General features: G+C 43.5%; 1 protein-coding gene and 1 pseudogene across 6 annotated transcripts in view; both read left to right on the top strand.

Annotated features, from left to right (window-relative positions):
* The first annotated feature begins 1,968 nt into the window (after positions 1 to 1,968).
* LOC109027763 (Y-box-binding protein 1-like) lies at positions 1,969 to 3,574 on the top strand (annotated as a pseudogene).
* Positions 3,575 to 3,919: 345 nt separating this feature from the next.
* EFCAB10 (EF-hand calcium binding domain 10) overlaps positions 3,920 to 13,930 on the top strand; it is a 32,616-nt gene continuing 22,605 nt past the window's right edge. For 5 of the 6 annotated variants that reach the window (XM_055392587.2, XM_055392588.2, XM_019031058.4 and 2 more), the window contains exon 1: positions 3,922 to 4,059. In XM_055392587.2, coding sequence (XP_055248562.1) covers positions 3,954 to 4,059 — 106 coding nt within the window. In that variant the 5' untranslated portion in view covers positions 3,922 to 3,953. Of the gene's footprint in view, positions 4,060 to 13,930 lie in introns of all 6 variants that reach the window. The other variant, XM_031013102.3, reaches the window with a different exon arrangement.

Here is a 13,930-nt window from a genome sequence, read left to right as displayed (position 1 = left end):
GGCCGTTGTCAGTGATTTCTATTATAAATGGTGCTGCTATAAACATTCTTGTACATGTCTCCTGGTATACACCGACAAGAGCTGCTCTTGGAGTGGAATTTCTGGGTCAGAGTGTAGAAACATGTTTAAATTACCAAGATAATTCTAAACCGTTTTCCAAAGTGGATGTTCCAATTTATGCTCCCATGATCACTGACCATCTCATTAATTGTGTGACATCTTTGCCAGCACTTGATATTGTTCAACTTCATAATCTTTATCAGTCTGGTAGATGTGAAATGGTATTTTCTTGTAGTTTTGTTTACTGGATTGTCAAAGAGGCTTAGAATATTTTCACATGTTCACTGACCACTTGTCATTCCCCTTCTTGAAGTGGGGCTTCTGCGCTAACTCTTGGGTGAAGCATGTGGGCACAGGCCCTCAAGGACAGATGGCCCAGCCCAGAGTTTTAGTTTCTCACGTCTTCCCATGACTGAGTAGAGGCCCTCCTAGCTACTTGCATCCCACCTTACTCAGTGACCCTCCATCAAAACAACTGTCAGGGCCAGGCACGGTGGCTCACACATGTAATCCCAGCACTTTGGGAGGCCGAGGTGGGTGGATCACCTGAGGACAGGTATCGGGGGAACCCACCCCCAATAATTCAATGTTATTTCATGTAGGTTCTTTTCTATTTCCCTAAGTGTCAGACAGTCTGAGAAATAAAGAGTACAGGAGAGAGAAATTTTAAAGCTGGGTATCCGGGGGAGACATCACATGTCGGCAGGTTCCGTGATACCCCCCAAGCTGCAAAACCAGCAAGTTTTTATTAGTGATTTTCAAAGGGGAGGGAGAGTCTGAATAGGGTGTGGGTCACAGAGATCACATGCTTTACAAGGTAATAAAATATTACAAGGCAAATGGAAGCAGGGCGAGATCACAGGACCCAGGCGAAATTAAAATTGCTAATGAAGTTTCAGTCACGCATTGTCATTGATAACATCTTATCAGGAGATAGGGTTTGAGAGCAGACAAGCCGTCTGACTAAAAATTTACTAGGTGGGAATTTCCTCATCCTAATAGGCCTGGGAGCGCTACAGGAGACCGGGGCTTATTTCATCCCTTATCTACAACTGTAAAAGACATTCCATTCTAGAGAGACAGGCCATTTTAGAGACCAACCCCTGGAAAGGCATTCTCTTTCTCAGGTCTGTTCCTTGCTGAGAAAAGGAATTCAGCGATATTTCTATTTGCTTTTGAAAGAAGAGAAATATGGCTCTGTTCTGCCTGGCTCTCAGGCAGCCAGACCTAATGGTTATCTCCCTTGTTCCCTGAACATTGCTGTTATCCTGTTCTTTTTTCAGGGTGCCCAGATTTCATGTTGTCTAAACACACATGCTTATGAACAATTTGTGCAGTTAACACAATCGTCACAGGATCCTGAGGCGACATACATCCTCAGTTTACAAAGACAATGGGATTAAGAGATTAAAGTAAACACAGGCATAGGAAATCACAAGAGTATTGACTGGGGAAGTGATAAATGTCCATGAAATCTTCACAGTTTATGTTCTGCCATGGCTTCAGCCGGTCCCTCCGTTTGGGGTCCCTGACTTCCTGCAACAGACAGGAGTTCCAGACCAGCCTGGCCAAGATGGTGAAACCCCATCTCTACTAAAAAATACAAAAAAAATGAGGGTGTAGTGGTGCATGCCTGTAATCCCAGCTACTTGGGAGGCTGAGGCAGGAGGATCTCTTGAACCCGGGAGGTGGAGGTTGCAGTGAGCCGAGGTCACGCCATTGTACTCCAGCCCGGGCGACAAGAGCGAAAATCCGTCTCTAAATAAATAAATAAATCTGTCAGGTGGTCTCCATCTCATAAAACCAGCTCCAGCAAACAGGGGTTGAAGCTCAGGATCCAGGCTGCTCTGTGGCCCACAACCCAGTCGAGCCAACAGGCCAAGACCTTCCTGACTGGTGGCCAGCGCCATGCCTGCAGGCCGCTCACACCAGAGATGCCACTTAGAACTCTCCACTGAGGAGTTCGATCGGTAGCGGGAGCAAAGAGCGGACCCCAGAGAGCCCTGAGCAACCCCGCTGCTGCCGGCCTAGTTACCGTCATACCACGGGAGGAGCCGCAGCTGCCACAGCTGGCCCCAGTCTCCATCACCGCAACCATGAGCAGCAAGGCCGAGACCCAGCAGCTGCCCGCCACCCCCGCCTTTCCCCCCACTGCCCCCCTCCCGTCCCCCCGCTGCCCCTGCCCTCAGCGCCACGGACACCAAGCCCGGCACTACGGACAGCTGCGCAGGGAGCAGTGGCCCGGGCGGCCTCGCATCGGCGGCGCCTGGCAGCGGGGACAAGAAGGTCATCGCAGTGAAGGTTTTGGGAACAGTAAAATGGTTCAATGTAAGGAACGGATATGGTTTCATCAACAGGAATGACACCAAGGAAGATGTATTTGTACCCCAGACTGCCATAAAGAATAACCCCAGGAAGTACCTTCGCAGTGTAGGAGATGGAGAGACTGTGGAGTTTGATGTTGTTGAAGGAGAAAAGGGTGCGGAGGCAGCAAATGTTACAGATCCTGGTGGTGGTCCAGTTCAAGGCAGTAAATATGCAGCAGATCCTAACCCTTATAGACGCTATCCACGTCGTAGGGGTCCTCCACGCAATTACCAGCAAAATTACCAGAATAGTGAGAGTGGGGAAAAGAACGAGGGATCGGAGAATGCTCCTGAAGGCCAAGCCCAACAATGTCGGCCCTACCGCAGGCGAAGGTTCCCACCTTACTACATGCGGAGACCCTATGGGTGTCGACCACAGTATTCCAACCCTCCTGTGCAGGGAGAAGTGATGGAGGGTGCTGACAACCAGGGTGCAGGAGAACAAGGTAGACCAGTGAGGCAGAATATGTATTGGGGATATAGACCACGATTCCGCAGGGGCCCTCCTTGCCAAAGACAGCCTAGAGAGGACGGCAATGAAGAAGATAAAGAAAATCAAGGAGATGAGACCCAGGGTCAGCAGCCACCTCAACGTCGGTACCGCCGCAACTTCAATTACCAATGCAGATGCCCAGAAAACACTAAACCACAAGATGGCAAAGAGACAAAATCAGCCGATCCACCAGCTGAGAATTCGTCCGCTCCCGAGGCTGAGCAGGGCGGGGCTGAGTAAATGCCGGCTTACCATCTCTACCATCATCCGGTTTAGTCATCCAACAAGAAGAAATATGAAATTGCAGCAATAAGAAATGAACAAAAGATTGGAGCTGAAGACCTTAAGTGCTTGCTTTTTGCCCGTTGACCAGATAAATAGAACTATCTGCATTATCTATGCAGCATGGGGTTTTTATTATTTTTACCTAAATACGTCTCTTTTTGGTAATAACAAACGTGTTTTTTTTAAAAAGCCTTGTTTTTCTCAATACGCCTTTAAAGGTTTTTAAATTGTTTCATATCTGGTCAAGTTGAGATTTTTAAGAACTTTATTTTTAATTTGTAGTAAAAGTTTACAACTTGATTGTTTCAAAAAAGTCAACAAACTGCAAGCACCTGTTAATAAAGGTCTTAAATAATAATAATAATAAGAACTCTCCACTGGGCACCCTCAAAATTGCACAAGTTCCTTCTGTTATTAGTTCATGCTGAGTTGTGATGCCAGCACTTCAAGCCTTGTTAATCATTGGATCAACAAGTACCGAGCTAGGTGCTAGAAAGAGATGGAAAAAGGCACCTGGGCCCAGCCCTAAGCCTGGATCGCGGACAGTGACGTTGGTCCACACCTCACCTGCCCTCTCTGCCCTGCTACATGCCCCAGACTTGCCCTGAACCGTGAGCTCTAGAAATTCCAGGTCCGGGTCGCGGCCACAGGGCAGTCAGGCGTGTCACGTGACCGCGCCGGGTAGAGAAAGACAGAGTCGCACGGCTGAGACGCCAGGCAGTCGCCTAGCAACAGCGGGACGCGGAGCGATGGAGACCAGCAGCAGGGAGCTCCAAGCCGCGGAGTATTTGGAAAAGCATCATATCAAGGAGTTGGTTAGCTACCTCACCAGCGCCCTCCTTTTCTTTCGGCCGGGTAAGGGCCCCCATGCCCCGGTACAGCCATCCCTCCATGTGGGGTTCGCTTCCCACACGAAACCCCCCTCTTACACATTCGCTTTCCACTGCCTCCCAGCCACGTGAGCCCTTCTGCTGTTGATTAACTCTGTGGCCTTCAATAAAAGTCCCTCAGGCTGCAGTACAATGGTGTGATCTCCTTTCACTACAACCTCCACCTCCCGGGTTCAAGCGATTCTCCTGCCTCAGCCTCCTGAGTGGCTGAGATTACAGGCGCCCGCCACCATGCATGGCTAATTTTTGTATTTTCAGTAGTGACAGGGTTTCGTCATGTTGATCAGGCTGGTCTCGAACTCCTGACCTCAGGTGATCTGCATGCCTCGGCGCCTCAAAGTGCTGGGATTGTAGGCGTGAGCCACCGCGCACGGCCAAAGTTTTTAATCTGGCAACTAAACAATTGATAGGGTAGGATAGAAGATGTTCTAGAGGGGATCGCTTTTCCTGACTTTTTTTACACATCTGAACCCCCTACAAAATTTGAATCGTTTTGTAATTTGGGAGTGGTGTGTCATTTAAAAGTTATATTTAGGTGAAAATGGTTTTATGTCCTCCCCAGGGTGCAGAATTGTAATTTGCCGACCTCCATATGGAGCGTCCAAAATGCCAAAATTGTCCATTTGCTTCTGTGTAAGGAAATGGAAATACCAAACATTCCAACTTTGCCAAAAAACACCCAACCAATATCATGTATAGGAGACAAAGTTCTTGCTAGTTGTTTTAAAGTATTAAAACAAATATTAGAAAAAAAAAAGGCCGGGCACGAGATGGCGCCACTGTAGCCTGGGCGACAGGGCGAGATTCTATCTCAAAAATAAAAATAAAAATAAAAAATAAAAAAATAGGCCAGGAGCAGTGGCTCAGGCCTGTAATCCCAGCACTTTGGGAGGCCGAAGCGGGTGGATCACTTAAGGTCAGGAGTTTGAGACCAGCCTGGCCAACATGGTGAAACCTCGTCTCTGCTAAAAATACAAAAAATTAGCCGGGTGTGGTAGCGCATGCCTGTAATTCCAGCTATTCGTGAAGCTCCTTGGGGGCGGTGACTCACACCTATAATACCAACGCTCTGGGAGGCTGTGGTGGGCAGATCACTTGACTTTAGGAGTTCATAGACCAGCCTGGGCAACATGGCAAAACCCCATCTCTACCAAAAATACAAAAACTTAGCTGCACGTGGTGGTGCGTGCCTATAATCCCAGCTACTCAAGAGGCTGATGTGGGAGGATCACGTGAACCTGGGAGGCGGAGGTTGCACTGAGCGGAGATTGCTACTCAAGCCAGGTGACAGAGTAAAACACCATCTCAAAAAAAAATTTAAAAATAAAGACAAATGTTAATTTTCTTCATCATAACAAGGGATATATTATGTTACATTCGTTATATAAAATATTTGTCAACGTTTATTTTTAAATTTCATTTTTATTGAAGTGGATGTATGGGGTTTAAAAATTGAAAAGTACTCCAAAGCTTATAATAACAGCATTCCTGTTGCTATCCCCAGCTTCTGCACAGAATAATTTCAACTCTTCTAGCAATATTCTTTGCTATTTATCTTGAGATTTCTAAATAACAGGCCTATATTGCTGCTGCTTAATGTTTTTCCCTCTAGGTTAGATACTAGCTTTATGCTGTGGAAGATGAAAACGCGCCTTTCTTAAACACACACCTCATACACCTGTTCCCACTCACACCCATCTTCCAGATAAATTTAGATCACAATTTTGATATCCTCAGTATTCAGAATTTTTAATATTGTTAAGCAAGTATCTATACTCCTTATACTTTGCTGATTATATTTCCCTTGTTGTTTTCCCTGGTTAATAATATATTTACATTTTTGGCTTAAATTTGTGTGATCATCACTAATTCATCCATACCCTCTTTTGCCACAGTACAGCTCTCCTCTCATTACATTTGCATTCACTGCGTAATTACCCCCACCACCACCACCCAAACCCCGTACCCCCAGCTCTGTGTCTTCCTGCTCCAGTCTGGACTGATAGCTACACAGTGGTTATTCACGGCTTCCCCTCACTCTGGTCGTAAGACGACTCTTCGCCTCTCTAGTGTTCGGAGCCTGTTTTATGGCACAGCCAGCAATCCCTCATTCTTGCTTTACCGCTTTCTTCTGGTGGAGCATATCCTTTAGTGGCTTCCTGAGAGAGCGTGCTTTGAGGGGTAAAGATTTTGGGAACACACGTATATAAAAATGTGAGTTCCTACATTCAAAACTTTTTAATAGAGTGGAGGCTGTGCACAGAGGCTCACACCTCCCAACACTTTGAGAGGCCGAGGCGGGTGGATCACTTGAGGTCAGGAGTTAGAGACCAGCCTGGCCAACATGGTGAAACCCTATCTCTACTAAAAATACAAAAATTAGCATGTGCCTCTAGTCCCAGCTACTCGGGAGACTGTGGCAGGAGAATCACTTGAACCTGGGAAGTGGAGGTTACAGTGAGCTGAGATTTCACTGTTGCACTCCAGCCTGGGCAACAGAGTGAGACTCTGTCTCATAAAATAAAATAAGAGTGGATACAATTTTAACTTGGAACATATCGCCCTCAGAATTTTTAAGGCATTGCCCCATTGTCTTCTAATTTCTCATGTTGCTCTGAAGAATTCTGATGTCATATGTCATCAGATTCTTGATCTGGCTATGAGGCAAGTTTATTCTTTCTGGAAACTTTTTAGGATTGTCTTTTTATCTTATCCCTGGTGTCCTAAATATATGCCTTGGAATGGTTTTGTTGTGGTTGCTGTTAATGTATTGTGCTCTAGGTACTTTATGGTCTTATTAAATTTGGAGATATTTTTCTTTCAGGGCTAGGAAGTATTTTTCTTATTTTCCTTACCTATATCTTTCTGGAATTATTATTGGATATTGGACATCTTGGCTTGATTCTCTAATTTTCTTTACATCTTGATATGTTGTATAATTTTTATCAGAAGAATGCAATTTACGAATCTGCAGATTCTCTTGAGAATTTACCAAATTGTTATTTTGATGCTCCTCACTGACTTATACTTACATTTCCTGTCTTCATTAGTGGTTCTTTATGGGTAAGATGACTGTATGAGTTATCATCCAAACCAGGGATATTTTGAGTGAAAATAGGTACTATTAATAATTATGCCAGGACAACATCGTAAACTAGGACTGTCCCAGGCCAACTGGAACCTTTGATTATCCTGAATACGGGTATCTTAAACATGATATGAACAACGAAATTTAAAAAGACAGGCTTGGGATGGTGGCTCACGCCTATAATCCCAGCACTTTGGGAGGCCAAGGTGGGTAGATCACTTGAGGTCAGGAGTTCAAGACCAGCCTGGCCAACGTGGTGAAAAACTATCTCTACTAAAAATACAAAATTATCCAGATGTGGTGGCACAGTGAAATGCTGTCTCTACTAAAAATACAAAATCAGGTGTAGTGGCACATGCTTGTAATCAGTTATTCGGGAGGCTGAGACAGGAGAATTGCTTGAACGCGGAGGCAGAGGTTGCAGTGAGCTGAGATTGCACCACTGTACTTCCAGCCTGGGTGACAGAACAAGACTCTGCCTCAAGAAAAAAAAAAAAAAAATTGAAAAGACAAAAGCACCATGGCAGCCAATGGGTCAACTGAATGAAAACTTAATTTTTCTGAGTCACAACATGAGCCCACTTACCTGATCTGAGTGAACTTCAGGATAGTCTCTGAGCATCTCAAACAGTTATAATACACACAAACAGAGGCCTTCATTTGGCCATCTCGGTCGCAACACAGAATCACACTCAAAGCAGCACAGTCATTCCAGCAATCAAGAGTAATTTGAAAGGAATCAAAAAGACTTTAATTCATAATCCACAGTAAAACCACTCAAAAGTCCTTCCTCCTTGTTCCCAGCTGTATTCTCCACAGCAGCTGCAGATCTTATCAGGTTCCAAATTCATGACACTCAGCCCATCCAACTCTTCTGTCTCCTCCCTATCTTGCATGTTTTTCTCAGCTCTTTATTATGTCAACCAATTTAGCATCTTGAAGATTCTTTTTTTCCTCCAGCACAAAAAGCCTTGTACCCATCTGGCAAAACCAGAATTTTCCAGTAGAAGGCGTTATGGGGGGAAAAGAACCTAAGCAGATAAAGACAAAATTCTCTTTGGTGGAAGGGAAGTCTGGGAATACTCATACATTAATTACATACCTACCACATAAATAGTGTAGCTGTTTTTTAAAACTGAGACGTGGGTACCACTTTTTTTTTTTTAAGACGGAGTTTTGCCCTGTCGCCCAGCCTGGGGTACAGTGGCACATCTTGGCTCACTGCAACCTCCGCCTCTGGGGTTCAAGTGATTCTCATGCCTCAGTCTCCAGAGTAGCTGGGATTACAGGTGCAAACCACCGTGCCCAGCTAATTTTTGTATTTTTAGTAGAGACGGGGTTTTGCCATGTTGTCCAGACTGGTCTCGAACTCCTGACCTCAAGTGATCCTCTCTCCTCGACCTCCCAAACTGCTTGGATTACAGGTGTAAGTCACTGCACCTGGCTGGGTACCATCTTCAATAATGAGAATTCCGGCTAGGCACGGTGGCTCACACCTGTAATCCCAGCACTTTGGGAGGCCAAGGCAGGTGGATCACGAGGTCGGGATATCGAGGCCATCCTGGCTAACACAGTGAAACTCCATCTGTACTAAAAATACAAAAAAATGAGCCAAGCATGGTAGGGGGCACCTGTAGTCCCAGCTATTCAGGAGGCTGAGGCAGAAGAATGGTGTGAGCCTGGGAGGCGGAGCTTGCAGTGAGCTGAGATTGTTCCACTGCACTCCAGCCTGGGCAACAGAGTGAGAATCTGTCTTAATAATAATAATAATAATGAGAATTCCTTAAAATATCTTTATAAACACCAAAGCTGGGGAGAGAAAACCATAGGTACAGAAACACTGAGCCAGAATAAGAAGGTAATGAAGCTAAAGAAGGGGTGGGCTGGCATGCAGAGTATGTATGCAGTGCTGTTGAAGTTTCCTGCCTGAGTCCTCCTAATGGCAGAGGAGAAAGGACTTGTCCATTCAGTGTCTGGGACCTTAGCCTGATGTGGCATAAGAAGTTTCTTTGAAGTCGTTTTGTCCTAAAAATACATGAGATCTGTTCTTTCGTAGATATACCTATTTCTTAATATAAATGTTTTGTATTACTCACCAAGGTATGATTGATGCTTAGAAAGACACACTAGCTTTATCCTGTGTCTTTGTGAAGCCCCTGGTATTTCTTTTTTTGTTAAGATGGAGTTTCGCTCTTGTTGCCCAGGCTGGAGTGCAATGGCGCGATCTCAGCTCACTGCAACCTCTGCCTCCCAGGTTCAAGCGATTCTCCTGCCTCAGCCTCCCTAGTAGCTGGGATTACAGGCATGTGCCACCATGCCTGGCTAATTTTGTATTTTTAGTAGAGACGGGGTTTCTCCATGTTGGTCAGGCTGGTCTCGAACTCCCAACCTCAGGCGATCCTCCCACCTCGGCCTCCCAAAGTGCTGGGATTACAGGCATGAGCCACCGCACCCGGCTGAAGCCCATGGTATTATGACATGTGTCCCAATTTGAAAACCTTGGAATTACAGACGAGTTGCAGAAAATAAGACTAGACGGTTTAATTGGGCAATTACTATTGAGGAAACAGGTAGGCAGTCCCCCATTCTCAATTCCAAAATTCTGAAAGCTCTAAAAACCAACAGTTTCATAAGTTAAGTGTAACAGCAAGACCTGACCTGACCTGAAATAATTTGGTAGGAAAAACTTGCCTCAGCTAGGGTATATTGGGAAATATAATTGCTGGTTGTTACAAAAAGTAGCTGGGCATGGTGGCGGACACCTGTAATCCCAGCTACTTGGGAGGCTGAGGCAAGAGAATCAGTTGAACCTGGGAGGCAAAGGCTGCAGTAAGCCAAGATTGCACCACTGCATTCCAGCCTGGGTGACAAAGTGAGACTTCATCTAAAAAATATATATATATGTATGTATGTATATGTTTATGTATATGATATGGTTTGGCTGTATCCCCGCCCAAATCTCATCTTGAATTCCCACACATTGTGCAAGGGACCTGGTGGGAGGTAATTGAATCATGGGGCCGAGTCTTTCCCATGCTGTTCTTGTGATAGTGAATAAGTCTCAGGAGATCTGATGGCCACTTTTTTTTTTTTTTTTTGAGACAGAGTTTCGCTGTTGTTGCCCAGGCTGGAGTGCAATGGCACGATCTTGGCTCACTGCAACCCCCACCTCCTGGATTCAAGTGATTCTCCTACCTCAGCCTCCTGAATAGCTGGGATTACAGGCATGCACCACTATGCCTGGCTAATTTTTTGATTTTTTTTTTTTTTTTAAGTAGGGATGGAGTTTCACCATGTTGGCCAGGCTGGTCTTGAACTCCTGACCTCAGGTGATCCACCCTCCTTGGCCTCCCAAAGTGCTGAAGCTACAGGCGTGAGCCACTGCACCTGACCTGATCTGATGGTTTTAAAAACAGGAGTTTCTGGCTGGGCACAGTGGCTCACGCTTGTAAACCCAGCACTTTGGGAGGCTGAGGCAGGCAGATCACAAGGTCAGGAGATCGAGACCATCCTGGCTAACACAGTGAAACCCCTCTATTAAAAATATACAAAAAATTAGCCAGGCATGGTGGTGGGCACCTGTAATCCCAGCTACTCGGGAGGCTGAGGCAGGAGAATGGCATGAACCTGGGAGGTAGAGCTTGCAGTGAGCCAAGATCGCACCTCTGCACTCCAGCCTGGGCAACAGAGCGAGACTCCATCTCAAAAAACAACAACAAAAAAAAAAGGAGCTTCCCTGCACAAGGTCTCTCTTTGCCTGCTGCCATCCGTGTAAGACATGACTTGCTCCTTTGTGCCTTCTGCCATGACTGTGAGGCCTCCCCAGCCATGTGGAACTGTAAGTCTATTAAACCCTTTTTCCTGTATAAATTACTCAGTCTCAGGTATGTCTTTATCAGCAGCATGAAAACATACTAATAGAGTACATATATTTGTTTATATATACTGTGTATATGTGTATATATATATACTGTATATATGTGTGTACATATACGGGTGTGTGTCTATATATATACACGTGTGTGTGTGTATATATACATATGGGTGTGTGTGTATATATATGTGTATATATATATATACACACATTGTGTGTGTGTATGTGTGTATATATATGGTTGCTGGCTATGCTGCCATTTCCCAGTGACAATTCTATGCTGTATAAAGAGGGAATATGAATTTTTAGGGGATGGCTTTAATAAAATTAGACAATTATATTAATAGTAACCCAAATGAGAGAGATTGCTGTGGGAGTGGTAGAGTAAAATGAATTTGAAAGCTATTGAGAAAAAACTCAATAGAGACTATCATGACTGACTAGATTTCACCATTGAAGATGCTTCCCATATTTTAGTAGAGTGTGGTAAAGTTTGCAAGCTTTAGAAGCACGTTGCCTGGATTCATACTGGCTGTGTGGCCTTGAGCAAGTGACTGTTGTGAGGAGTAAATGAAATGATCCATAGAAAATGCTTCACACAGTACCAGGCATATAGGAAGGGCTCAGTTAGCTATTATGATTAAGATGTTGAACCTGAACATTGTATCCCTTGAAAAATTGTTTTTTATATCAGCTGACATTGTAACATAGGTGGTTAGTAACATTTGGCTCTTCCTTTCATGATTTAAAAAGATTCTGTCTTTATTATATATATGTATGTTGTGATCATTTTCAAAACATTTTTAAAAGCAGGTAGAGTATAAATTGTAGTCTCCAAACATAAACATTGTAACATCCCATGCAGCCTAAAGGATACACAATAAGCCTGGTTTGGATTTTCATCAAAATGGTACACCAAGTTCCATTAGCATTATTTACTTATTCAAGCCTTAAAATGAAATGTAGTGAGTTGAAATTCAAAGTTGGCCTTTTTCCAGTTTCTGAATTTGATATATGGTCCAGGAAGAAGAAACAGAAGACTTCATACAAAATGTGACTGCCTTTAGTAGCCTATTTATTGCTAGAGCCTATTTGTACAAGTAAGGCACAATATTAGATTTAAAAGTCTACTTCTGGTTTCAACACATAAATTCCCAGGGATGAAAAAGATGGAGTGGAAACCTATAAATTAAAAGATTTAAAAACATAAACTGAGTGAAGAGACAACCTATGCAATGGGAGAATATATTTGCAAACTATATGTCTGATAAGGGGTTAATATCCAAAACATGTAAGACCTCAATAGTTAAAAAAAAAAATTTTTTTTAATGGGTAAAGGACATAAATAGACATTTTTCCATAGAAGATATAGAAATGGCCAACAGGTATATGAAAAAATGTTCAATATCATTAATTGGGTGAATGCAAATTAGAACCACAACGAGATATCACCTCACACCTGTTAGAAAGGCTGTTATCAAAAAACAAAAGAGAGCTGAGCACGATGGCACATGCCTGTAGTCCCAGCTACTCAGGAGGCCGAGGCAGGAGGATCACTTGGGTCCAGGAGTTCAAGACCAGCCTGAGCAACATAATGAGACCCCATCTCTAAAACACTAACAAAAGATGAAAGATTTCAAGTGTTGGCAAGGATGTGGAGAAAAGGGAACCCTTGTACACTACTGGTGAGATTGTGAATTAGTACAACCATTATGGAAAACAATATGGTGGTTTCTGAAAAACTTAAATATAGAACTTATCTGGCATTCCCACCACTGGGTATATACCCACAGGAAATGAAATCAGTATGTTGAAGAAATACCTGCACTTGTATTCATCGCAGCACTATTCACAATAGCCACTATACACAATCAGCCTAAGTGTCCATGGATGAATGGATAAAGAAAATGTGATATATACACAATGAAATACTATTCAGTCTTAAAAGATGGACATCCTGTCATTTGCAACAACATGGATGAACCTAAAAAACATTAAGTGAAGTAAATCACGCACAGAAGAATACCTCATGATCTTAATTATATGTGGAATCTGAAAAAGTCAAACTCATAAAAAGAGTTAAATGATGCTCAAGAGCTGAAGGGCAGGGGGATTGGGGAGATGTTGGCCAAAACATACAAAATTTCAGACAAAAGAGGAATAAGTTCAAGAGATCTACTGTATATCATGGTGACTACAGTTAATAATATATTTTATATTTGAAAATTGCTGACAGAGTAGATTATAAGTGTTCTCACTATGAAAAAGTATGTATAAGGGGACTTCAAAAAGTTCATGGAAAAATGGAATTAAAAGATTAAAAATTATTTCTCAACATAAGCTCTATCAAATTCAAGATACTTTTGTAAACAACGATACCAGCCATTTAATCCATCCCTAAAGAACTCTGAGGGCCCTGGGAATTTAACCATGTCAATGCAGTCTTTTTTATATCATTAAAGAAAAATGGGTGCCCTTTAAAGATTTTTTTAAGATCAGGAAACAAAAAAGTCAAAAGGAGCTAAATCAGGACTGTAAGGTGGATGCTAATGATTTCCCATTGAAACTCTTGTAAAATTGCCCTGTTTCATGAGAGGAATGAGCAGGAGCATTGTGGTGGTAGAGAAGGACTTTCTGGTGAAATTTTCCTGGGCTTTTTTTAACTAAAGCTTTGGCTAACTTTCTTAAAACATTCTCATAATAAGCAGATGCTATCATTCTTTGGGACTCCAAAAATTCAAAAAGCAAAATGCCTTGAGCATCCCAAAGAAGTGTTGCCATGGCCTTTGCTCTTGACCGGGTCAACTTGTGCTTTGACTGGACCATGTCACCTCTTGGTAGCCATTGCTTTGATCGGGTTTGTCTTTGGGATGA

The sequence above is a fragment of the Gorilla gorilla genome, chromosome 6 (assembly GCF_029281585.2).
Source record: "Gorilla gorilla gorilla isolate KB3781 chromosome 6, NHGRI_mGorGor1-v2.1_pri, whole genome shotgun sequence".
NCBI classification, from domain to species: domain Eukaryota; kingdom Metazoa; phylum Chordata; class Mammalia; order Primates; family Hominidae; genus Gorilla; species Gorilla gorilla.
The sequence above is the reverse complement of the archived record's forward strand: the minus strand, read 5'-3'. Positions and strand labels throughout refer to the sequence as shown.